We start from the raw sequence: 26,126 nt of genomic DNA on the forward strand, positions 1-26,126 counted from the left end.
CGGTCAATAATAATGTGCAGCCAGTCTAAAGTTCCATGTATAAAGGTACTTTGTAATGATGTAAGTATACATTGCTAAGGCCTTTTCATACTTTTTTAGGGCGTGGCGTTTTGTCTCCGAGTAAGACGGAACAAATTGTACGGAATTCATCTGTTTTTATTGGCAGCGTCCACTCAACTGTAAAAACAACAAAGCCTCTGTGTTGAAGGTGTGACCTGTAGCCAGATGGCATTTGGTGAAACTGATATTAATCAACAGCGAGGTTGATTTGTTGTCTTTGGACTTTTGGAGGAATTTATTGACAATAAGATGCTGTGAGTATCGTCAGCCTCGCCCTTTAAAAGAATAGGTCCATGGTTCTATGAAGGAAAAAAAAGAAACTAGAACTGACATGTGAGCAATCAGCTGCTTTATTGTTTTAATAAAGCAACATATATTAACACAATGTCTATATTGACGAAAGAAAATCATCTCCATTAAAGGGTACACCGTGATTTGACAAGAGACAGAATAAATGGATTTCTAATGACATCATCAGGGATACTGTTTGTATTTTTTACTTTGGAAAGCTACACCAGAGCTACATTTATTACATTATTACAGTTTGGGTGTTGTGTAAAGGTGTTCAATTCATTTAGCAAAGTAAAGGACTTCCATAAGGGAAGAAGCCTAAATGCACCAATTAAAACACAAATTATACCAATCATTTTTTATTTTGTAATCATTAATTAATCCCTCTTAAGTCTTTGTTTTTTTGTTTGTTTTTATTATACGGCTTCATTCAAATGGATTATAAGGGTTGTACGTTCTTTCGTACAAATCGTGAAGTTTGTTCCAGATCACTGAAAATTTCTTTTTTATCACCTTTACTGGTGTGATTAATACCTCAACCACCTCTCCCATTGTACCGGCTGGAGGAGCCGTGTCTAAAACTACCCCGGCTTGCGTTTCTGCCACACCCGCTGGTGCTGTTAATACTTTTTGAAGTGGCGGCGCGTCCTTTAACTCCTTCCCAAATTTTGAATTGATCAACACAGCCGAGAAAGTCGCAAATAACGCAGCTATGACTGCCAACTTCACTAAACCTCGGATCCACGTTGGTTCTGCATCGTCCAGCTGCTTCTTAAAGACGTTGCCTTTTGCCCGTTTTCTGATCTCCTCCCCCGACATGTTTTCTGATGATCGCCGAATGAGCTCTTCCTCACTCTGTATTTTTCTCTCCACCTGCTGTAGCCTTTCGTCCGTGTAGCATCCTCCATTGTTTTCTTTCACCACCCTGTCTATGGTGTCGAGCAGCTCTGCCACCTAGAACCGGTTACTTCTGTAGACGCCTTCGTCGCTGTTCTTCCAGTATCTATTATCGACGACGTGGCATCGACCACCGCACTCCTTTGCCAGCTCACGGAGGCCCTCGCTTTGCCCGATGTATTCCTCCAGTTTCATTCCCTCCGGGAGCTGGTCGCCGTGAGTGAAGACGATGACAGCATATCTTAGAGCGTCTTCGGGGAAATATTTGCAAATTTGTGTGATGACGGCCTTCTCCTGCGCTGTGAATTTCTCCACTTTGAGCACAATGAGAAAAGCATGAGGCCCAGGAGCGCACTCTGTGATGCACCTCGCTATCTCGTGCCTCAGCTCCTCCTCGGGCCTCCCTGCATTGAACAAACCGGGAGTGTCGATCAGAGTGATGCTCCTGCCGTTGAGGGATTTGGTTTCAGCGGGAGAACAGCGCGTTTGGTCGTTCATTTGGTTTATTTTGAATTTGGCCTCTCCGAATATGTTGTTAGCAAGGCTGCTCTTTCCAACTCCGGTTTTCCCCAGTAGGACAATCCTCCTTGTGTTTGGCACTAGAAGAGAAAAGTGACTCTGTATCAGTAAATCGGTAGATTTGTCTCCTGCGTTCCCACCTGTTCAGCTCATTTTGGTCCATACCGAGAGAAAATGCAAACTAATGCATTGTAATTTTGGTCCGGTTCCTCACATTCACACCCAATTTACAGCCACCAATCAACCTTAACAAGAATGTGGAATCTGGGAGAAAGCCCTAGCACCGATATATATATATATATATATATATATATATATACAGTGAAATGATATTAAACAAAACAAAAAAGAACCCTTAACAACTAAAATATGATATAACTGTAACCTTATTTAACATAGTTTTAGGCTTAGTTGCGAGTTATATCATCTTAACTTACCTTCCATTCTGTGAAAAGTATAAATCCTTCTAAAAAATGATTCAGATCTGCGAGACGTCCTCACTGTGACTCTCTTCTCTTGCTCTGACGTCCTGAGCGTTGTTGGTTTTTCTCCCTCCTGTCCGACTTGTTTTCCAGCTGCAGGCTGATGGATTGATTGACACACATTGCACTTGTTTTCATTCAGGTACATCATACAGTCATCGATACTGCAACATCAGCACAAGTTATAACGATGGTCCTCAAATGGCAGCATCACCCAGAATATGTGAATTTTGGTTATCCAGGAAAACTATAGTTTCACCCTGAAAATGATGTCCAATTTTCATTTAGATATCTGTATTTTATTGTCACAGTGTAATGCACAGTTCTCAGGGGTTTGGTCATTGCTGAAATGTTAAGGTGCTTAATGCAGGATTGGGAGCCGCTCTGCATGGCTCTTATCTCACAGCTTATACCGCTTTCATAGTCCTACAGCCGACTAAATCCTTTAAGTTTATTACAAGTAATCATTATTAATAAGTCACATCATCAAGAGCACGGCTGGTCACATACATCCTTGAGACAGAACATGACTTTATTTGTAGTACTTACACAGTTAATTTATAGCAGCTGACAAAGAACGCTGATGAAACGTTACTAGATGATCACCACACCTTTCTATGCTTCATAAATACCAAACATGTGCCTCGCCCTCATGTTTGGCTGCAGCTGTTACTGGTTTGATAACAGCTCGGCCGCCTGCATGTCTCAGATTAATGTACTGAATAACTCAAGGTGACGGAAACTTTAACTTACTCTCTCAGTTGTTCGAAGAGAAATCATGGAAGAGTAAAATAACCCTGTTTGGATCTACCAGTCCTCCGTCCAGTGTGTCTCTTTTCTCCTGGTGTGCTGCTCAGACTGCTTTTATTTTAGTTTCACTTTCATGTACTGTGTGTTTGTGTGTGTGTGGTGGGGGGAGGGGTTTTTATCATACCAAGTAAAAGCTTCCTCAAGCAGAGTGTTTTCATGGGTTTTACTTAATTTAATGTTCATATTTCTCCAACAAAACAAAAAGTAAACAATGTTGTACATGCATTAAGACCAGAGCCTATTCTTGCCATAAGCAGACTATACGGGTGCATAGAAGACACGCTGCCAGTAGGGGGCCCCCAAGGTCCAAGTTTGTTTTTTTTATAAATGCATCTGTTGCATTTATTGGTGTCTCGTTGTTTATACCCTTTGAGAGAGGTTTTTACAAATATAGGCTGTTTTCTCTTAAAGTGTAACAGATTGGTGCATCTCCACAGGATCATCAAAAAGGTTTGATCCCCCCCCATTCGTAGTTTGACAACACGGGCCCCCAAAGTCAAGAAACGGCTCTGATCATTCCCAAAGAGTCGGTGTCGGGACACAGGAGATGTTATTTGGTTTGCCATGACACATTTACAGAATTTCTTTCATAACATTTATGTCTGCAGTACACATTTGAACACCATAAAGTTTTTTTTTATTGTTCTGATAATCAGCCTGTAATTCTACTATGAAATGCTTGCATTCTGTTTGTTTTGCTGATAAGATATAAAACCTGTTAAATCCACCTAAATGTATGACTAATGAGAGGAAATTAAAAGAATGAGACATCCTGTTAATTACCACTAAATCTTTGTGGTTACAGCATACATCACATGATTGGTTAGCTCAGGCAATGACTTGCTGGTTACAAATTGAGACAAGCCAATTCAACTTCTTCCTCTCAGCCACGTCTCATCATTTCTTTGTACTCTAGTTTAACTGTAGCTGTGATGCTCTTTCGTAGCCCTCATTGGATTCCCTCAATGGCTGACAGCACTTTCTCATGACAGCCTCTCTTGCCCTTTTTGATGCTTCACCTGCTGTTTCTGCACCCTCTGCTGCATTGCATCCTTCAATACCTCCTGTAAAAGCTCCTTCAACTGCTCCTTTAAAAGCCCCTGCCATTGCCCCGATTCTACCTGCTCCTGCCATCAACCCTCTCATTGCTCCACTGGCAAAACCAAAAAGAGCTCCGAACAACACACCTGTTCCAAAACTTGCCAGTTTGATCCAAAGCATCTCAAACACGCTTACTTTAGCCTGCCCTCTGATCTCTTCTTCTGAGATGTTTTGAGATGTCGCTCTAATGTGCTCCTGCTTTTTTTGTATTTGTTGCTCCACTGCTTGTAGTATCTCATTGGTGTAGAACCTTCCGTTGTTTGCCAGCCATGTCTTCTCTATGGTCTTGAGTAGCTGATCCACCTGGAACCGGTTGCTCCTGTATTCGTCCTGTTGCTCGTTCTTCCAGTATTTATTATCGATGACGTGGCACCGGCCTCCACACTTCTTTACCAGATCATCCATTGACTTGTTCTTGTTGACAAAATCCTCAATGGTCTGTCCTTCTGGGAGATCGTCACCATGAGTGAAGAGAACCGTTGCATATTTAAAAACTTCCTCCGAGAAGTAACTCTTTATTTCAGTGACGACAGCCTGCTCATGCTCTGTGAATCTCTCCACTTTGAACACAATGAGAAAGGCATGGGGCCCAGGAGCGCACTCTGTGATACACCTCACTATCTCGGGCTTCAGCTCCTCCTCAGGTCTGCTTGTGTCAAAGAAACCAGGAGTGTCGATCAAAGTGATTCTCCTTCGGTTGACTGATCTGGTTTTTGATTGACAGCTACTCGTCGCAGAGTGCAGAGTGTGGCCTATCTTGAACACTTCCTCTCTGAATATGGTGTTAGCCAAGCTGCTTTTCCCCGTTCCAGTTTTTCCCAAGATGACAATTCTCATCGTGCTCGTCGCTGAAAGAGAATATTGTCCATCAGTTATCCTCTACATCTGTCATTTGAGACTCAATTACAATAAAAATCCTAATTGGTAGAAACAATGAATAGAGAAAGTGTTATAGCTGCATTAGGGTAATAATAGAATGATGTATGTCACAAGTTATAACGATGGTCCGCAAATGGTAACATAACCCAGAACATTTGAACTTTTGTTATCTAGGAAAACTATAGTTTCACCCTGAAAATTATCTCCAATTTTAATTTAAATATCTGTATTTTATTGTCGCAGTGTAATGCATAGTCCTCAGGGGTTAATTCAGTCATTGCTGAAATTTAAAGGTGCTTAATGCAGAGAAGTCACTTCAAGATCCTTTGGATGCGTCATAAATACGAAACATGTGACTCGCCCTCATGCTTGGCTGCTTCTGTTACTGGTTTAATAGCAGTTCGGCCGCCTGCATGTCTCAGATTAATGTACTAAATAACTCAACATGACCGTCCTCCGTCCAGTGTGGCTCTTTTCTCCTGGTGTGCTGCTCAGACGGCTTTTATTTCAGTTTCACTTTCATGAACTGTGTGTGTGTGTGTGTGTGTGTGTGTGTGGTGGGAGGAGGGGGTTTATCATACCAAGTAAAGTTTGCTCAAACAGTTTTTTTATAGGTTTCACTTTATTCATTGTTCATATTTCTTTAACAAAACAACAAACAAACAATGTTGTCTGCATTAAGACAGTCATTCCCAAAGAGTCGGTGTCGGGACACAGGAGATGTCATTTGGGACGCCATGACACATGTACAGAATTTCTTCCATAACATTTATATCTGCAGTACACATTTGAACCCCATAATGTTTTTTTTTTGTATTGTTCTGATCATCATAGACTATACTTCTACTATGAAAGGCTCACATTCTGTTTGTTTTGCTGATGAGATATAAAAACTGTTAGATCCACGTAAATGCATTTATTTGGTCCATCTAAACTTAACTAAGATGATTTTTAATACTTCCAATAAGTGCAGTTGACAATTGGGGTACAAACCCAGAAGAGAATCATTAGTAAGTGCGCGAGCTTCAAATAAGTCAAACTACAGTGTGCTAAATATAAGTGCACACTTAACTAATATGATTTTTAATAACAGAAAACAGTGAGTAAAATACAGGCATTAGTAGACACATGTTCGATTGAAACACTTTTTAAAGTCCCATCTATGTATTATGTTAAAACTATTAGTTCTATTTGTGGTTACATCATATGCATTGGTTAGCTTGAGAAACGGGACAACGTTTGATACTCAAATAAAAACTTGCTGCTCGCAAAAGTGAGAAGCCAATTTGACTTTTCCTCTCAGCCACGTCTTATCATTGTTTTTACTTTCCTATTGCTGCTATTCCTGCTATTCCTGCTATTGCTAAGACTGTTGCAACCACCCCTGCTGCTCCACCAAAAAAACGTCCAAACAACACACCTGTTGCAACACCAGCCGCCAGTTTGATCAAAAGCTTCATAGACACTCTGCCCTTTTTCTTCACTGCTCGTAGCATCTCATTGGTGTAGAACCTTCCGTTGTTTGCCAGCAATGTCTTCTCTATGGTCTTGAGTAGCTGAAACACCTGGAACCGGTTGCTCCTGTATTCGTCCTGTTGCTCCTTCTTCCAGTATTTATTATCGATGACGTGGCACCGGCCTCCACACTTCTTCACCAGATCATTCATTGACTTGTTCTCACGGACCGCATCCTCAATGGTCTGTCCATCTCGGAGTTGGTCACCATGAGTGAAGAGAACCGTTGCATATTTGAAAACTTCCTCCGAGAAGTAACTCTTTATTTCAGTGACGACAGCCTGCTCCAACTCTCTGAATCTCTCCAATTTGAGCACAATGAGAAACGCATGGGGCCCAGGAGCGCACTCTGTGATACACCTCACTATCTCGGGCTTCAGCTCCTCCTCAGGTCTGCTCGTGTTGAAGAAACCAGGAGTGTCGATCAAAGTGATGCTTCTTCCATTGACTGATCTGGTTTCTGCTTGACAGCTACTCGTCTCAGAGCTGAGAGTGTGGCCTATCTTGAATATTTCCTCTCCGAATATGGTGTTAGCCAAGCTGCTTTTCCCCGTTCCAGTTTTTCCCAAGATGACAATTCTCATCGTACTCGTTGCTGAAAGACAATATTGTCCATCGGTTATCCTGTACGTCTGTCTTTTGAGACCCAATTACAAGAAAAATCCTAATTGGTAGAAAGTTGCAATAGAGAGGGAAAGCGGTATAAAATAGCTGCATTATCATAATAAGAGAATGATGTATGGCACATAAAAAGAGGCTCACAAACATGACGAATAGCATATTCTATAATATTTAAAGAACATATTTTAATTAGATATTGGCATTTCTAAATCACAATTTCACAACATTACATTGTATAAATAGGAAGATTTATATTTGCTTATTTTAGTTTGTATTCATGTTAGGGATGCAAACAATTAATCGATTATCGATTAATTGTCCATAAGAAATTACTCGATTAAAATAAATTAATTGCAATTAATTGCGTTTGAACCCGTAATTCCCCGCCAGTCCACGTGAGGGCGCGCTTGACGCCAGACGTATTTGACGCACATGCGCGAACACAAGCGAAGCAGGGCTCTGACGACAACAACAAGACAAAACGAGAAACGGGAGCAGTGTAGCACGACGAGACTATGGCGCACCGCCGTAGTCTAATTTAGGCCGCCATAGTCTCGATGTTCGCCCAAAATTATTTCATCAAGGCAAATGGACTTAACTAGCGGCTCTAATGATAGGCCAGGAGGGCAGCAGCGCTTATTGTAAGGGGAAATCCTCGCGGCTGGTTTGGCGTATCAACGTTCTGTTTTCCCCGTCGCCATGGCAAGGCATCCCCCGCGCCGACCCCCCCTCAGCTGGCGAGTTTGACGGTGCGTATAGCCCCGTTCACATACGTCGCTACTCGCTTTCTCGCTGAATTCTACTCGCTGGCAAAAAAAAACTCACTGCCGCCGGCGGCTAGTTTCAAGCGGCAACTCTCTGTGGAACTCTCTGTTGACGTCGACTGTCAATCATCTCTATTCTACATTCCGATTGGCACTCGCTTCACTCGCATCGCAGGAAGTTAAAGTTATTTTCTCTCCGTCCCCGCCTGCATCGCCTGTCCTGACCACATTCCTAGAACACGTTCATTGACAGCTGTCGCTCAGAGATGGGTGAGTAGCGACGTATGTGAACGAGGCTTCAGTCAAAACCAAAACATCAAGGAAGGCTGAGGAATAGTCACCCACTAATATTATTAATAATAATAGTTATAATAAACTAATAGTTTAAAGGCTCAGCACTGTGTTTTAGTCATTTTTGTTTTCATCTTTTCTTGAATGCTTAAACTCCTCAACCCCATTTAGTATGTCAACATTTGTATCAGAACCAGCAGTTTGTAAGAAATTGGTCAGTAATTGATATGTCATATTTTGGTTCTCAAAATTCCCCAAATTGATGCATTAAAATGAAATTATTCAAAATATGATTTGCATTTTTCTTATCATAATATTTCTATTTCAATTTCTATATCATGAGGAAGATAGCATTTTATTAGATTAGATTAGATTAGAAAACTTTATTGATCCCCAAGGGGAAACTGCTTTGCCACGCAATAAAAACACAAACATCCACATAACAAACAATACAAACATTACCATACCATTGCACAAAACTTATCAACATGATTGGATACTTCATACAACAGAGTAGGCTGCTCAAAGCAAGTGATTTAAATTGATATTATTATAGGCAAGGATAAATAAATAAATAAATATAAGAAAAATATACACCTCCAGAAGATTAAAAAACAACAACAACAACAACAACAACAACAATAGACAGCCGCTATTTGTGGTTAAAATATCTGACTGCTGCAGGAACAAAGGAGCGTCTGAGTCGTTCAGTAGAACACCGAGGCATCACTAAACGCTTACTGAAGGAGCTTTTAAGATCCCTAAATATATTGTGGAGTGGGTGGTTATCATAGAGGAGGACTGTTTTCAACTTGGTCCTTGTTCTCTTCTCCACTATTACCTCAAGCTTATCTGGGTTAAAACCAATCACTGAGCCAGCCCTCTTGATTATTTTATTAATCCTGTTCTTGTCGTCAATAGGTATACTGCCTCCCCAGCACAGGACAGCATACAATAAGACACTAGCCAGGATGCCCTGGTAGAAGATGCCTAGCAGCCTTGGGCTAATGTCAAAGGATCTAAGTTTCCTTAGAAAGAAAAGCCTGGACTGAGCCTTCTTTACAAGGACCCCAGTGTTTTCCTTCCAGTTGAGCTTATTGTCCAAATGGACACCAAGATATTTGTAGGACTCCACAATTTCTATTTTCTGATTATTAATTGTCACTGGGACAGCCTCCTCTTTTTTCTTTCTAAAATCGATAATTAGCTCTTTTGTTTTACCCACATTCAGCTGTAAAAAATTTGTATCGCACCATTTGGCAAAAGAGTGTGCCTCTTTTTTATAGGCCACGTCATTGCCATGGTTAAGCAGACCCACAAGTGCAGTGTCGTCTGAAAACTTTTGTATTAGACAGGATGGCTGACTATGCCTGTAATCAGCTGTATAAAGCGAAAATAAAAAAGGAGATAAAACTGTCCCCTGTGGGGCTCCTGTATTGGTTAAAATGATGTCTGAGGCTTTATCAAGCCTGACATACTGGGGACGGGCTAAAAGATAATCTAAAAGCCAGGCAATGGTTTTGTTATGCAATTTAAAATTACTTAATTTATCGGCTAAAATGTGTGGCTGTATTGTATTAAAAGCACTAGAAAAATCAAAAAACAGGATCCTGACAGAACTGGCTGTGGTTTCAAGGTGACTGTAAATGTTATGCAACATAAAAATTAAAGCATCATCTACTCCCACACCCCTTCTATAAGCAAACTGTAGAGGATCCAAAAAAACAGACACCTGCCTAGTGAGATGATGCAGGACCACTCTCTCAAAACACTTCATGATATGAGACGTAAGGGCTATTGGTCTCAGGTTAGCAAGGTCACACGACACATTGGCTTTTATGTTGCCTATACAGTAGATAGAACCTATTCAGAGGGAAATTCAGCTTCTCAGAAGAATTGCCGCTTATCAATTAATCGATCATCGATCGATAAGATGAAACAACTATCGATTAATGAATTACTCGATAATTTGCATCCCTAATTCATGTTAATGTGTATTTTTTGACATATTGACATTTTTGGAAGAAAAAAGTTTGGGATCAAATAGTTTCAGGGACCCCCTGCAGTAACTCTGCGGATCCCCTAGGGGTAGAAGATCTCTTGCTGATACTTCTACAATGAAAGGTTTACATTCTGTTTGCCTTGCTGATGAGATGAAAAACCTGTAAAATCTGTCGAAATGTATAACAGATGAGAGAAAATTAAAAGAATGAGACACACTGTTAACCACCCTTAAATGCATTTATTCGATCCATCGATACTTTACATTACATTTAATTTAGCTGATGCTTTTATGCAAAGCTGCTTTTATGCAAAACTGCTGTAACATGTTATGTCAAATGTCACAAGAAAAAGTAAAAGTTATGTAAAGTGAAAAATGCAATGATAAGATAAGATTATGATGACGATTTTCTCCTGTGGGTAATGGGGGCGGGACTTGATAAGCCTTGGCTTCTCCCGCTTTCCCTTTCGGCCATGTGTATTTTACTATGTGAACAAAGATGTGTGATGATGATTTAACTGACATGCCCGAAATAAACAAATAAATAAATAAATAAAGCGACTTCTGATAAGTGCATTCGACCATTAGGGTACAAACCCAGAAGAGCTAGAATTAAGTAAGTGTGCTAGCGTCAAATAAGCCAAACTACAGAGTGTTACGTTTAAGTAAACACCTAACTAATATGTTATTTATATCACATAAAACAGGAAACATTGAGCAATTTTCAATGAGAGAGGGATAAACAGGCATTAGAGGACACTAGTTCAATTGAAAAGAGAACATGTTTGAAACTCAGATAAGAACTTGCTGGTTAAAAATTGAGAGAAGCCAATTGAAATGTTTCCTCTCAGCTACGTTTAATCATTTTAGCATGAAACCTAGTATTGCTCCAAGAACTGCGACAAACGTTGCTCCACCAAAAAGAGCTTTGAAAATGTCAACAAATCTTAAACTTTGCAGATTGCTGATAAGCATCCCAAACACGCTGACTTGAGCCTGCTCTCTGATCTCTTCTTCCGAGATGTTTCGTGATGTCGCTCTAATGCGCTCCACCTCTTGTTGTATTTGTCGCTCCACTGCTTGTAGCAACTCATTGGTGTAGAACCTTCCTTTGTTTTTCAGCAATGTTTTTCCTGTGGTCTTGAGTAGCTGATCCACCTGGAACCTGTTGCTCCTGTATTCGTCCTGTTGCTCGTTCTTCCAGTATTTATTATCGATGACGTTGCACCGGCCTCCACACTTCTTCACCAGATCATTCATTGACTTGTTCCCGCAGACAAAATCCTCAATGGTCTGTCCTTCTGGGAGCTGGTCACCATGAGTGAAGAGAACCGTTGCATATTTGAAAACTTCCTCTGAGAAGTAACTTTCTATTTCAGTGACAACAGCCTGCTCATGCTCTGTGAATCTCTCCACTTTGAACACAATGAGAAAAGCATGGGGCCCAGGAGCGCACTCTGTGATACACCTCACTATGGCGACCTTCAGCTCTCTCTCAGGTCTGCTCGTGTCAAAGAAACCAGGAGTATCGATCAAAGTGATTCTCCTTCCATTGACGGATTTGGTTTTTGATTGACAGCGACTCGTCTCAGAGTTGAGAGTGTGGCCTATCTTGAACACTTCCTCTCCGAATATGGTGTTAGCCACGCTGCTTTTCCCCGTTCCAGTTTTTCCCAAGATGATAATTCTCATCGTGCTCATTGCTGAAAGAGAATATTGTCTATTGGTTATCCTGTACATCTGTCTTTTGAGACTCAATTACAATAAAAATCCTAATTGGTAGAAAGTGGCAATGAAGAGGGAAAAAGGTATAAAATAGCTGCATTATCATAATAAGAGAATGATGTATGGCACATTAACAGAGGCTCACAAACATGAAAAATAACATATGCATCTAATTTAAAAATTTTAAAAATGAGGGAAGAAAACAGACATCTAAGTCAGAGATCTTCAACAGGGGGTCCGAGACCCCTAGGGGGTCTGCAGAATTACTGAAGGGGGCCCCGACAAACTTTTTTTCTTCAAAAATTTAAATATGTCCAAAAATACACATTAACCTGAATACACAACATAATAAAATAATCTAAATATTCCTTTTTGTTAAAGGTTATCTTGTGAAATTGTGATGAAGAAATGCTGATTTAGAATTGAAATAACTTCTATAAATATATGAATCTGTGAAAAAATATATTTTAATGTCTTAGCATTGTTTACATACAGCATTACAAAGTACTTTTGTACATGGCACTATAGGCCGCACTACACATTATTAATAGGGCTCTCAAGTAACACGCATTTCAACCTGTTCACACGCACACACGCCACAACTAGGATTTCTCACGCAGACACATTACCGGAGTTATTGAAAAAAAATTCTCTTATTTTTTTTTTTTTTTCAGCTAGAGCGCCATTCAAGCCTTTTATTATTTTTTAGTCAGACAGCGTGGAAACAGGAAGAGAGAGGGGGAGAAGACATTGCGCAAAACTGATCACGGGCCGGAAGCTGCGTCGAGGACGTTGAGCCACTGTACATGGGGTGGCTGTGCTAACCACTGTGCCACCCAAATTCTCTTATTTTACGAAAATAATTCACCGAAATATGTTTCTGAAAACATTTTATGTGAAAAATAAGCTATGCAGTTGCTGAATCTGTCTTTATTTTAGATCTACAACGGTCAGTTTAAAGGATTTTCAAGAGCTTGCGGGCGGCGGCGCCCTCGAAACTCGCCAGGGTGCGAAGGTGTTGCACGGCATCTTACATAGACAATGAATGGGAACATCCCCCTCCTCATCAACTCAGACAGGACGCTGTTTAGTTTCCCGGTGTGTCCGGGGGTCCGTTTCACAAAGCAGGTTTAGTGAAAACCTTGAGTTAGTTAACCCCGAGATAAGGGAAACTCTGGTTTTTCGGTTTCACAAAGCCAGTTAAGCATAAATCTGAGTCAGTTACCCGGGTAACATACTCCGTGAACCTAACCTGCTCGCTAGCAGGTTTGCTTCAACAAACCCTGAGTTTCTCCCTACATGTCTCCGCCTTTTTCCGGAATCTGAACCAACTCTGAAAAAATGTGCCGTCCTTTCATCGTCAACCTAATCGATATGGAAATAAAAGTGATTCTAGCAGCTTTGCATCGGGAGAGAATTTTGATTACCTTTCCTTTCAATCACATTAGATATTATCTAAACGATATTCTCCCGACATTTTCAACATTTCATATCGCGGACATAATCCGCAACCAGATTCTTTGCGGAGGTAGTGTTTTTGCGAACGGGAGATTTATGAAATGTTTAAGTACATTCCTGTGTTGAAATACCTGCTTATATTTACTGTTTAATATGTGAAATATGATTAAAATCATATGCCTTAGTCAACGTATTTGCGCAATATTCTTATGCTTAATTTTTAACTGAAGCCTCTTTCTTTCTGTGCCTGGGGGGATTACACCCAATGAAAATGATAATTTATTCAGTGCGCTACTTTGTGAACAATGGGAGTTGAACCACTGTTGCCTGCACCGGGGGCAGCGTTGCTAACCATTACACCACAGTGTCGCGCTGCAAAACTGAAAATAAACACTTATTACCTTTAGATCAATCGACTGTTTCATTCAGTTATACACATTAGATCGGGCAGTAAATGTCTGCCACGCCAACTATCGCTACTTTGCTGCAGTTACGTTTCTCCGCTTTCTCAGGATGAGCTCGTTTTCTACATAAACACTCAGTAATATCTAATAACGCTCTCCCCGTTGCCATGGTGAATCGTAGTATCGGAGCTCAATTGATGATGGCTTTGTAGAGTCGGCAGGCACGCGCGTAACTCAGAGTTTACATACTCAGAGTTGACTGAACTAATTCAAAACCACTGTTCTGAAACCGAAAACTCAGAGTTGCCCATCTCAGAGTTGTTCAACTCAGAGTTCAGGGTTAGGTTCAGAGTTTGTTGAACCTGCTTTGTGAAACGGGCCCCGGGTCTTCCACAACATGTACAAAGCCGTAATAGTGCTCTGTGCTGCCATCTAGAGGCGGCCAAAATAAGAGTACGATGCTGCTTCACAGCTGGGTGGTTTAATTGACAAAAAAAAATGTATTTGTAGTACTTACACAGTTAGTTTATTGCAGCTGACAAAGAACTGAACAAAAGTTTCTCAGTAGATCTAGGTGACCTAAACTACGCTGATGAAACTTTAGATGATCACCACACCTTTTGATGCGTTATAAATACATGTGACTCGCCCTCATGCTTGGCTGCTGCTGTTGGTGGTTTGATAAGTTTGTTTGTGTGTGTGTGTGTGTGTGTGTGTGTGTGTGTGTGTGTGTGTGTGTGTCGGGGGGGGGGGGGGGTTATCATACCAAGTAAAAGCTTTGTTTGCTCAAACAGCATGTTTTCATATATTTCACGTTATTTATTGATCATATTTCTCCAACCAGAAAGCCTGTCTAACAAAACGATGTTGTACAGGCAGAAAGAGTCGGGTTGGGACACGGCAGATTTACATTCTGTTTGTTTTGCTGATGAGATGAAAAACCTGTTAAATCCACCAGAATGTATAACTGAGAGGAAAATAAAAGAATGAGACACCCTGTTGATTAGCCCTAAATCTTACACACTGTAAAAGATTTAAAGATTTAAAACCAAACGGCTACGATTGAAATACTGAATGTGCTCAGTGTTCAGTCCTGACAGAAATAAATAAAAGATTAAATTACCGTCCATGTTGCCAACAGTAAGTAACTGTGGAGCGTCGGTTCGTCGGATAAGTCTGCAGAGTGTATGAGAATGTTTTCACAGCTTGTTCTTATCTTTTTCTTTGACACACACGAGTTATAACGATACTTTTAACTTACTCTTAAAGTTGTTTGAAGAGAAATCAATCAAGAGTAAAATAACCCTGTTTGGATCCGTCCGGTGAGTCTCTTTTCTAAGACTGCTATTTTTAGTTTAACATTTCCATTTCACTGAGTGTGTGTGTGTGTGTGGTGGTGGGGGGGGGGGGGGGGAGGGGGTTTTATCATACCAAGTAAAAGTTTGCCCAAACAGAGTGTTTTCATTAGTTTAACTTTATTTATTGTTCATATTTCTCCAACGAAACAACAAACCAACAATGTTTTACATGCATTAAAACACTCATTCCCAAAGAGTGGGGTTTAACATTTATATCTGCAGTACACATTTGAACCCCATAATGTTTTTTTTTATTATTCTGATCATCATAGCCTATACGTCTACTATGAAAGGCTCACATTCTGTTTGTTTTGCTGATGAGATATAAAAACTGTTAAGTCCACCTAAATGCATTTATTTGATCCATCTAAACTTAACTAAGATGATTTTTAATACTTCCAATAAGTGCAGTTGACAATTGGGGTACAAACCCAGAAGAGAATCATTAGTAAGTGCGCGAGCTTCAAATAAGTCAAACTACAGTGTGCTAAATATAAGTGCACACTTAACTAATATGATTTTTAATAACAGAAAACAGTGAGTAAAATACAGGCATTAGTAGACACATGTTCGATTGAAACACTTTTTAAAGTCCCATCTATGTATTATGTTAAAACTATTAGTTCTATTTGTGGTTACATCACATGCATTGGTTAGCTTGAGAAACGGGACGTTTGATACTCAAATAAAAACTTGCTGCTCGCAAAAGTGAGAAGCCAATTTGACTTTTTCCTCTCAGCCACGTCTTATCATTGTTTTTACTTTCCTATTGCTGCTATTCCTGCTATTGCTGCTATTGCTACGACTGTTGCAACCACCCCTGCTGCTACACCAAAAAAACGTCCAAACAACACACCTGTTGCAACACCAGCCGCCAGTTTGAACAAAAGCTTCACAGACACTCTGCCTTTTTTCTTCACTGCTCGTAGCATCTCATTGGTGTAGAACCTTCCGTTGTTTGCCAGCCATGTCTTCTCTATGGTCTTGAGTAGCTGATCCACCTGGAACCGGTTGCTCCTGTATTCGTCCTGTTGCTCCTTCTTCCAGTATTTATTATCGATGACGTGGCACCGGCCTCCACACTTCTTCACCAGATCATTCATTGACTTGTTCTCACGGACTGCATCCTCAATGGTCTGTCCTTCTGGGAGCTGGTCACCATCAGTGAAGAGAACCGTTGCATATTTGAAAACTTCCTCCGAGAAGTAACTCTTTATTGCCATGATGACAGCCTGCTCCAACTCTCTGGATCTCTCTAATTTGATCACAATGAGAAAAGCATGGGGCCCAGGAGCGCACTCTGTGATACACCTCACTATGGAGGGCTTCAGCTCCTCCTCAGGTCTGCTTGTGTTGAAGAAACCAGGAGTGTCGACCAAAGTGATGCTTTTTCCATTGACGGATCTGGTTTCTGCTTGACAGCGATTCGTCTCAGAGTTGAGAGCATGGCCTATGTTGAATACTTCCTCTCCGAATATGGTGTTAGCCAAGCTGCTTTTCCCCGTTCCAGTTTTTCCCAAGATGACAATTCTCATCGTGCTCGTCGCTGAAAGAGAATATTTTCCATCGGTTATCCTGTACATCTGTCAATCGAGACTCAATTACAATAAAAATCCTAATTGCTAGAAACAACAATAGAGAAAATGTTATGAAGCTGCTGCATTATGGTAATAAGAGAATGATGTATGGTACATAAAAGAGGCTCAGAAACATTAAAAAACATTATGTATGTCATTTAAAACAATATTCAATACTTCCCCACACCTGAGGTGGTTTACGTTAACAAAAAAAACAAATATATTTGTAGTAATTAAGCATTTAGTTTATTGCAGCTGACAAAGTTCTCTACAACAGTTTTCTCACAAGATATAGATGACGAAGACCAGAGGTCTTCAACGTTCTTTGGGCCAAGGACCCCTTGAACTATAGGGCCCCTATCAAATATCGTATAAAATTGTGTTGCCTATTGAACCAGGCCAATAGTTCAGTTTATAGTGAAATGTGTGAAAGTACTTTGCAATGATGTATGTTTATAATGCTAAGCCATTAAAATAATAATTGATGATGGATTCATACATTTAAAGAACATATTATATATATTGGCATTTCTACATCACAATTTCACATTTCACAAATAGGAAGATTTATATTTGCTCAGTTTAGGTTGTATTCATGTTAATGTGTATTTTTTGACATATTAAAATTTTTGGAAGAAAAAAGTTTGGGATCTAATAGTTTCAGGGACCCCCTGCAGTAACTCTGTGGATCCCCTAGGGGTAGAAGATCTCTGGCCGATACTTCTACAATGAATGGTTTACATTCTGTTTGCTTTGCTGATGAGATCAAAAACCTGTAAAATCCATTGAAATGTATAACAGATGAGAGGAAATTAAAAGAATGAGACACACTGTTAACCACCCTTAAATGCATTTATTCGATCCATCGATACTTTACATTACATTTAATTTAGCTGATGCTTTTATGCAAAGCGACTTCCAATAACTGCATTCGACCATTAGGGTACAAACCCAGAAGAGCTAGAATTAAGTAAGTGTGCTAGCGTCAAATAAGCCAAACTACAGAGTGTTACGTTTAAGTAAACACCTAACTAATATGTTATTTATATAACATAAAACAGGAAACATTGAGCAATTTTCAATGAGAGAGCGATAAACAGGCATTAGTGGACACTTGTTCAGTTGAAATACTTTTTAAAGTTCCATCTATGTCATAAGATTATTAGTATTGTTGTTACATCACATGCATTGGTTAGCTTGAGAAAAGAGAATATGTTTGAAACTCAAATAAGAACTTGCTGGTTAAAAATTGAGAGAAGCCAATTGAAATGTTTCCTCTCAGCTAAGTTTAATCATTTTAGCATTAAACCTAGTATTGCTCCAACAACTGCGACAATCGTTGCTCCACCAAAAAGAGCTTTGAAAATATCAACTGATCCAAAACTTTCCAGTTTGCCCCAAAGCATCTCAAACACGCTTACTTTAGCCTGCCCCCTGATCTCTTCTTCTGAGATGTTTGGTGATGTCGCTCTAATTCGCTCTACCTCTTTTTGTATTTGCTTCTCCACTGCTTGTAGCATCTCATTGGTGTAGAACCTTCCTTTGTTTGCCAGAAATGTCTTCTCTATGGTCTTGAGTAGCTGATCCACCTGGAACCGGTTGCTCCTGTATTCGTCCTGTTGCTCGTTCTTCCAGTATTTATTATCGATGACGTTGCACCGGCCTCCACACTTCTTCACCAGATCATCCATTGACTTGTTCTCACGGACTGCATCCTCAATGGTCTGTCCTTCTGGGAGCTGGTCACCATGAGTGAAGAGAACCGTTGCATATTTGAAAACTTCCTCCGAGAAGTAACTCTTTATTTCAGTGACGACAGCCTGCTCATGCTCTGTGAATCTCTCCCATTTGAGCACAATGAGAAAAGCATGGGGCCCAGGAGCGCACTCTGTGATACACCTCACTATCTCGGGCTTCAGCTCCTCCTCAGGTCTGCTCGTGTCAAAGAAACCAGGAGTGTCGATCAAGGTGATGCTTTTTCCGTTGACGGATCTGGTTTCTGATTGACAGCGACTCGTCACAGAGCTGAGAGCGTGGCCTATGTTGAATACTTCCTCTCCGAATATGGTTTTAGCCACGCTGCTTTTCCCCGTTCCAGTTTTTCCCAAGAGGACAATTCTCATCGTGCTCGTCCCTGAAAGACAATATTGTCCATTGGTTATCCTGTACATCTGTCTTTTGAGACTCAATTACAATAAAATCCTAATTGGTAGAAAGTTGCAATGGAGAGGGAAAGCGGTATAAAATAGCTGCATTATCATAATAAGAGAATGATGTATGGCACATAAAAAGAGGCTCACAAACATGACGAATAGCATATGTACCTATTTTTTTTTTAAGTAGGGAAAAAGAATTGTTCTGAGGATCAATCGTCTCCTCCACCCAACACTGCTCTTTGCTGCCTTCTCGAGGCGGTTGAAATAAAATGCAATTCTGTGCCTCAGCTGGGGTGGTTTATGTTAATAAACAACAACTTTTTTTGTAGTAATGTTACCGTTAGTTTATAGCAGCTGACAAACCTCACAGTTTTCTCACTAGATATAGGAGGGGCCCGGAGTTATAAGGTTGTAAATGTTTGTCCCCGCACTCAGGCAGAAAGATTAGGAAAAAAAGAGAAATCAATGAAGAGTAAAAAAAAAAAAACATGTTTGGATCTACCAGTCCTCCGTCCAGTGTCTCTCTTTTCTCCTGGTGTGCTGCTCAGACTTCTATTTTCACTTTAACATTGCCATTTCACTGAATGTGTGTGTGTGTGTGTGTGTGTGTGTGTGTGTATGTGTGTGTGTGTGTGTGTGGTTCGTGGGGGGAAGGGTTTTTATCATAGTAAAAGCTTGTTCAAACAGTGTTTTCATGGGTTTTGCTTTATTTAATGTTCATATTTCTCCAACAAGACAACAAACAAAACAATGTTGTACATGCATTAAGACCAGAGCCGTTTCTTGCCATAAGTCGACTATGCAGGTGCATAGGGGGCCCCCAAGCTCCAAGTTTTTTTTTCCCATGCATCTGTTGCATTTATTGACACAAAGGCGTCTCATTTTTTATACCGTTTATTATTATTTGCTGCAGGTTTGACTTGCTTTGATCAACTTCATGTGTTTGATTTGAATTTCACAAATATAGGCTGTTTCGTCTTAAAGTGTAACAGATTGGTGCATCTCCATGCATCATCTTAAAGGTTTGGACCCCCCCCCCCCCCATCGTTGTTTGACAAAACAGGGGCCCTCGAACACAATCTTACATACGGCCCCCCTGAAGGCAAGAAACGGCTCTGATTAAGACGGTCGTTCGGTGTCGGGACACAGGAGATGTTATTTGGGTCGCCATGACACATGTACAGAATTTCTTCCATAACATTTATATCTGCAGTACACATTTGAACACCATAAAGTTTTTTATTATTATGATAATCATAGCCTATACTTCTACTTTGAAAGGCTTATATTCTGCGCGTTTTGCTGATTATATATAAAACCTGGTAAATCCACCTAAATGTATGACTAATGAGAGGAAATTAAAAGAATGAGACATCCTCTTGATTACCACTAAATGCATTTACTTAAGACCTTTTTAAAGTCCCACCTTTGTAACATGTTAAAAATATTTCTTATCTTTGTGGTTACAGCATACATAACATGATTGGTTAGCTCAGACAAGGACTTGCTGGTTACAAATTGAGACAAGCCAATTCAACTTCTTCCTCTCAGCCACGTCTCATCATTTGTTTGTACTCTGGTTTAACTGTAGCTGTGATGCTCTTTTGTAGCCCTCATTGGTTTCCCTCAATGGCTGACAGTATTTTATTCATGACAGCGTCTCTTGCCCTTTCTGCTGCTTCAACTGCCGTTTCTGCACCCTCTGCTGCATTGCATCCTTCAATACCTCCTGCAACAGCTCCTTCAAAAGCTCCTGCAAAAACCCCTGCCATTATCCCGATGCTATCTCCTCCTGCCATCAACCCTCTCTTTGCTGCCCTTGCAGCACCAAAAAGAGCTCCAAACAACACACCTGTTCCAAAACTTGCCAGTTTGATCCAGAGCATCTCAAACACACTGACTTTAGCCTGCCCTCTGATCTCTTCTTCTGAGATGTTTTCTGATGTCGCTCTAATGCATTCCTGCTCTTGTTGTATTTGTTTCTCCACTGCTTGTAGTATCTCATTGGTGTAGAACCTTCCGTTGTTTTCTAGCAATGTCTTCTCTATGGTCTTGAGTAGCTGATCCACCTGGAACCAGTTGCTCCTGTATTCGTCCTGTTGTCTGTTCTTCCAGTATTTATTATCGATGACGTGGCATCGGCCTCCACACTTCTTCACCAGATCATTCATTGACTTGTCCTTGTGGACAAAATCCTCAATGGTCTGTTCTTCGGCAAGCTGGTCCCCATGAGTGAAGAGAACCGTTGCATATTTGAAAACTTCCTCCGAGAAGTAACTCTTTATTGCCGTGACTACAGCCTGCTCATGCTCTGTGAATCGCTCCAATTTGAACACAATGAGAAAAGCATGGGGCCCAGGAGCGCACTCTGTGATACACCTCACTATCTCGGGCTTCATCTCCTCCTCAGGTCTGCTCGTGTCAAAGTAACCAGGAGTGTCGATCAAAGTGATGCTTCTTCCGTTGACAGATTTGGTTTTTGATTGACAGCGAGTCGTCTCAGAGCTGAGAGTGTGGCCTATCTTGAACACTTCCTCTCCAAATATGGTGTTAGCCAAGCTGCTTTTCCCCGTTCCAGTTTTTCCCAAGATGACAATTCTCATCGTGCTCGTCGCTGAAAGAGAATATTGTCCATCGGTTATCCTGTACATCTGTCTTTTGAGACTCAGTTACAATAAAAATCCTAATTGGTAGAAAGTCACAACGAAGAGTGAAAGAGGTATAAAATAGCTGCATTATCATAATAAGAGAATGATTTATGAACATAAAAAGAGGCTCAAACATGAAAAATTGCATATAACATTTTTTTAAATGAGGGAAGAAAATATAGCCATCTAAGTCAGAGATTTTCAACAGGAGGTCCGTGACCCCTAGGGGGTCCACAGAGTTACTGAAGGGGGCCCCAGACAAACTTTTTTTCTTCCCAAAATTAAAACAAAAATACACATTACCATGAATACAACATATAATAAAATAATCTTAATCTTCCTATTTGTTTAAGGTTATTTTGTGATGTTATGATGTAGAAATGCCGATATAGATTTGAAATATCTTCTAAGAATGTATGAATCTGTCAAAAAATATATTTGTCTTAGCATTGTATACATACAGCATTACAAATTAATTTTATACATGGCACTACACTGAAAAAATAACTTTGCTCAAACTATAAAAAATGATGTCCAGATATCACATCATAAATATTTGACTTCACAGAATCTAAATTGAGTCATTTCTTATGACCTGATTATTTTTATATTGATGTAAACAATACTGCACTTGACTCAACCTTAATTCTTTGCCTTGATCCAAGATCCAAATTGAACCAACCTAATGTATTTACTTTGAACTGAATTAACTAATTAATTTACATATATCCTAACTATATTTTTCTTATTTTATTTGACTTCAAAAATAATTTGTGTTTCCACCTTATAAACTATAAGACACAAAATAAGACACTTGGCCAACAGATTACATTAAATGTATTTATTCATATTTAACATATGAACCATATGCAACATATTAACACAGAGATGGACAGGGGAGAAGAATCAGAATCCAGAATCACAAGGTCCTGGTGGTTTCTTGCTATTTTTCTCTAGAGTGTTTTATCAAAGAACAGGAGAAGGAGCTTCTTTTATCTGGAACTTCTTGATAAAAGTGGCTTTGTATCTAAGTAACATTATCATAACATTATTATTAGAAAAAAATCATACTCCGTTGAAAGCTGATTGTTTTCACAAATGTAGCACTTGATTGAAGAGACCTTTTGAGTGGAGTCCTGAGAAGGATGATTCCTAGTAAGATGTTTTTGTCGACCATTCCATGTCTTGGATGAACAGGGACAATTTGCATGGATGCATGGATAAGGACAGCAGTCTTTGCATTTCCACATCCGATAACTGAGAAAACAAAGGAAGAAATAGTGAATTCCCTTACAGGTGATACTGATCTGTGTTGGCTCAATCAACAGAGATTAAAAAAAAATACAGTAGTCCATTTGCTGCTATGAAAATGTATAGATGAGTGAGGGTCTAATATTCAGGGTGATTTGTGAAATGATTAAAAAGGTGAAAAAGGTGCAATCTTGATGCAATATTTTACCTGTTCATGTTGGATGAAGATATAGTCTACAGCCAGGGAACTGAAGAGAGCAGCCTTGTGGTTCTGAAAGCATACAATATAAAATAAACAATTACTACTCTCTGAAGACCACATAATACAGAACCAAGAAGTAAACCTTTCTGGGTGGAGAGCGAGAGAGCTGGTGTTTTGTCTCCAGCAAATGACAGAGCTCAGCTGCAGAGTAGGAAGGCTACTAGCCCAACTAGCTGTCCCAGATGTTAGCAAGTGTTAGCATGTCTCTCGCAGCAGCAGCACCGCTAAATAAAAGAAATACAGTACGAGTGTAGCGCTGGAGCCGCAGACGGACTGTATATGACTAAAGCCTCAAGTGGTAACAAGTATGAGAGCCATTGTAGTGAGCTAGCTTTATGCTTACTTTGGGTAGCGGTTAGCATACACCGCTGACACCCGCTTTCCAGGTCACCACAACGGCTCTCCTGCTCGGTATAACAAAACACTGGAGGCTCCCGTTGTTACCCGCCCACGTCTCCAGCGCTTCACTCGGACTATATTTCCTTTCTTTTACGGTCCTGATACTTGTAAAAGCGTGTCATAAATAATTGTATTATTATTTATGGCCATAACGTTACCGGTAAATGCTAGCTAGCCCCCGCCAAAGCTAGCTGGCCAGCTTAAATTGGGCTATTCTTTGCACACACACACAAAACACTAAAACTTTAATTATCAGCAACTGCTTTGCTACTTACGTTTATTTTTGGACGATATCCACATCAAATGGTGCGTCTGGCCAGCATGCCGAGAAATACGGGACTTCATATGTGCTCTGACTGTGCAGTGTGCAATTCACATCCGACTCAAACAAAAAAATGTACCTGCAGGTCATGAAGGGGGGGGGGGGGGGGGGGGGGGATTGAGAGAAATCAAAAACTTTGTTTTGGGTCCTTTAGACGTATATTTAGTACAGTATAAATCAAACTTAATGTCTGTAAATGCAAAGAGAAGGAGTTTCACAATCAAATCAATAATTTTATCCTGTTTTATAATTTATTAGTTTGAATGAACAACTGCATGTTACACATTTTTCAGCGTATAGGCCGCACTACACATTATTTTTGGCCCGGTTTCTATAGGATATGTAATAGGGGGTCCCTCCACCATGTTATCAGCCAAGGGGTCCTTGGCTTGAAAAACGTTGAAGACTTCTGTTCTAAGTGTAAAGCCTGTCTCCTCCAAACACACTCTGTGTGTTTGGAGGAGAGGTGGCTAAAGTAGAGGTGGCTAAAGTAAATCTAGAGGTGGCTAAAGTAGAGCGCAATGCTGCGTCACATTGAGGTGGTATAATTAACAAAAAAACAACTTTATTTGTAGTACTTACACAGTTAGTTTATAGCAGCTGACAAAGAACTGAACAACAGTTTCTCAGTAGATCTAGATGACGTAGACTACACTGATGAAATGTTGCTAGATTTCGATGCGTCATAAATACCAAACATGTGACTCGCCCTCATGCTTGGCTGCAGCTGTTACTGGTTTGATAGCAGTTCGGCTGCCTGCATGTCTCAGATTAATGTACTGAATAACTCAACATGACTGAAACTTTAACTTACTCTCTCAGTTGTTCGAAGAGAAATCAATGAAGAGTAAAATAACCCTGTTTGGATCTACCAGTCCTCCATCCAGTGTGTCTCTTTTCTCCTGGTGTGCTGCTCAGACTGCTGTTTTTAGTTTAACATTTCCGTTTCACTGAATGTGTGTGTGGTGGGGGTGGGGTTTTTATCATACCAAGTAAAAGCTTTGTTTGCTCAAACAGCATGTTTTCATATATTTCACGTTATTTATTGATCATATTTCTCCAACCAGAAGGCCTGTTTAACAAAACGATGTTGTACAGGCAGAAAGAGTCGGGTTGGGACACGGCAGATTTACATTCTGTTTGTTTTGCTGATGAGATGAAAAACCTGTTAAATCCACCAAAACGTATAACTGAGAGGAAAATAAAAGAATGAGACACCCTGTTGATTAGCCCTAAAGCTTACACACTGTAAAAGATTTAAAGATTTAAAACCAAACAGCTATGATTGAAATACTGAATGTGCTCAGTGTTCAGTCCTGACAGAATTAAATAAAAATTAAATAAAAATTAAATTACCGTCCATGTTGCCAACAGTAAGTAACTGTGGAGCGTCGGTTTGTCGGATAAGTCTGCAGAGTGTATGAGAATGTGTTTCTTGTATTTGCAGCTTGTTCCTATCTTTGTCTTCGACACACCCGTCCTAACATCTGGTTTAAATCACTTCCTCCCAGTCCAGTGGTTTTTAAAGTGTGTGTGTGTGAGTAGAATAGAATAGGTCTTTATTTGTCATTGTAACATGTACAACGAAATTTAAAGTGCTCTCCAGTCAGTGCAACATTATGAGTCTTAAAAATATATAAAAACAATTTAGTAATGTTACTAGTTCTAAAAGAAACAAATAGCAGCATACACACTCAGTTATCCATACCCAGTACACAGTTAAAACAGTACATACATAGATACATACATACTGTACACACATACCTACTGACGTATGTACATACTTAGCACTATATTTCAGTTGGATAGAAACTGTGTTTGTCCTTGTGTTCAGTGACCTGTACCTTCTGCCTGACGGTAACAGATCAAACAGGGAGTGACCTGGATGGTGAGTGTCTCACACGTGTACATCATTCATCACATCGCTAGTTCTAGTCACGTTGCGCATTCAGGAAGTACAAGTGCAATGTATTTTGGGTATTTCTTTTCACACAGGAACTCTTTTGCAATGCAAATCACAGTAATAAACTTTGTGTAAATGCAAATTATGCACATTGAATGCATCTAAATTAAATTCTCGTAAACAAACATATGTTGTATTTGTAAACAAATCAATATTCAAAATTCAATAATTCAAATAACTCAAAATATTCAAAAGTAAAATATTACATTCAAAGTTACAACACTGTGTAGTTCTTCCAGTGTGGGGAGAGGGGCAGCTGACAATCATTTGGGCGGTGTTGATGACCCTCTGGAGCGCTTTCCTCTGGGCCGCTGTGCAGCTGGTGTACCATATGCCTCATGCAGTATGTTAAGATGCTCTCAATGCAGGCA

General features: G+C 40.0%; 4 protein-coding genes and 1 pseudogene across 5 annotated transcripts; all 5 read right to left on the reverse strand.

Annotated features, from left to right (window-relative positions):
• Nucleotides 1-566: 566 nt before the first annotated feature.
• LOC311009425 (GTPase IMAP family member 7-like) lies at nucleotides 567-24,907 on the reverse strand (annotated as a pseudogene). Its single transcript, XR_014599396.1, has 3 exons — nucleotides 24,607-24,907; nucleotides 2,205-2,349; nucleotides 567-1,847 (listed from the first exon to the last, which is right to left on the reverse strand). The product of XR_014599396.1 is annotated as a GTPase IMAP family member 7-like (transcript).
• LOC311009086 (GTPase IMAP family member 7-like) lies at nucleotides 5,691-9,532 on the reverse strand (the record flags this gene model as incomplete). The annotated part of the gene is made up of 2 exons (XM_084003058.1): nucleotides 5,691-7,149; nucleotides 9,484-9,532. 2 exons carry the CDS (start codon nucleotides 9,530-9,532, stop codon nucleotides 6,362-6,364), a joined length of 837 nt encoding a protein of 278 aa, XP_083859184.1. The 3' UTR covers nucleotides 5,691-6,361.
• On the reverse strand, nucleotides 10,811-11,924 carry LOC311009087 (GTPase IMAP family member 9-like; the record flags this gene model as incomplete). Its single annotated transcript, XM_084003059.1, has 1 exon — nucleotides 10,811-11,924. One exon carries the CDS (start codon nucleotides 11,922-11,924, stop codon nucleotides 11,094-11,096), a length of 831 nt encoding a protein of 276 aa, XP_083859185.1. The 3' UTR covers nucleotides 10,811-11,093.
• On the reverse strand, nucleotides 15,331-16,712 carry LOC311009088 (GTPase IMAP family member 7-like; the record flags this gene model as incomplete). Its single annotated transcript, XM_084003060.1, has 1 exon — nucleotides 15,331-16,712. One exon carries the CDS (start codon nucleotides 16,710-16,712, stop codon nucleotides 15,936-15,938), a length of 777 nt encoding a protein of 258 aa, XP_083859186.1. The 3' UTR covers nucleotides 15,331-15,935.
• Nucleotides 17,576-25,236, reverse strand: LOC311009435 (GTPase IMAP family member 7-like). The gene is made up of 2 exons (XM_084003602.1): nucleotides 25,149-25,236; nucleotides 17,576-18,888 (listed from the first exon to the last, which is right to left on the reverse strand). The coding sequence occupies exons 1-2, from the start codon at nucleotides 25,153-25,155 to the stop codon at nucleotides 18,047-18,049; spliced, it is 849 nt and encodes a 282-aa protein (XP_083859728.1). The 5' UTR covers nucleotides 25,156-25,236; the 3' UTR covers nucleotides 17,576-18,046.
• Nucleotides 25,237-26,126: the final 890 nt, after the last annotated feature.

This window comes from Eutrigla gurnardus (genome assembly GCF_963514095.1).
Source record: "Eutrigla gurnardus genome assembly, chromosome: 23".
NCBI lineage: Eukaryota > Metazoa > Chordata > Actinopteri > Perciformes > Triglidae > Eutrigla > Eutrigla gurnardus.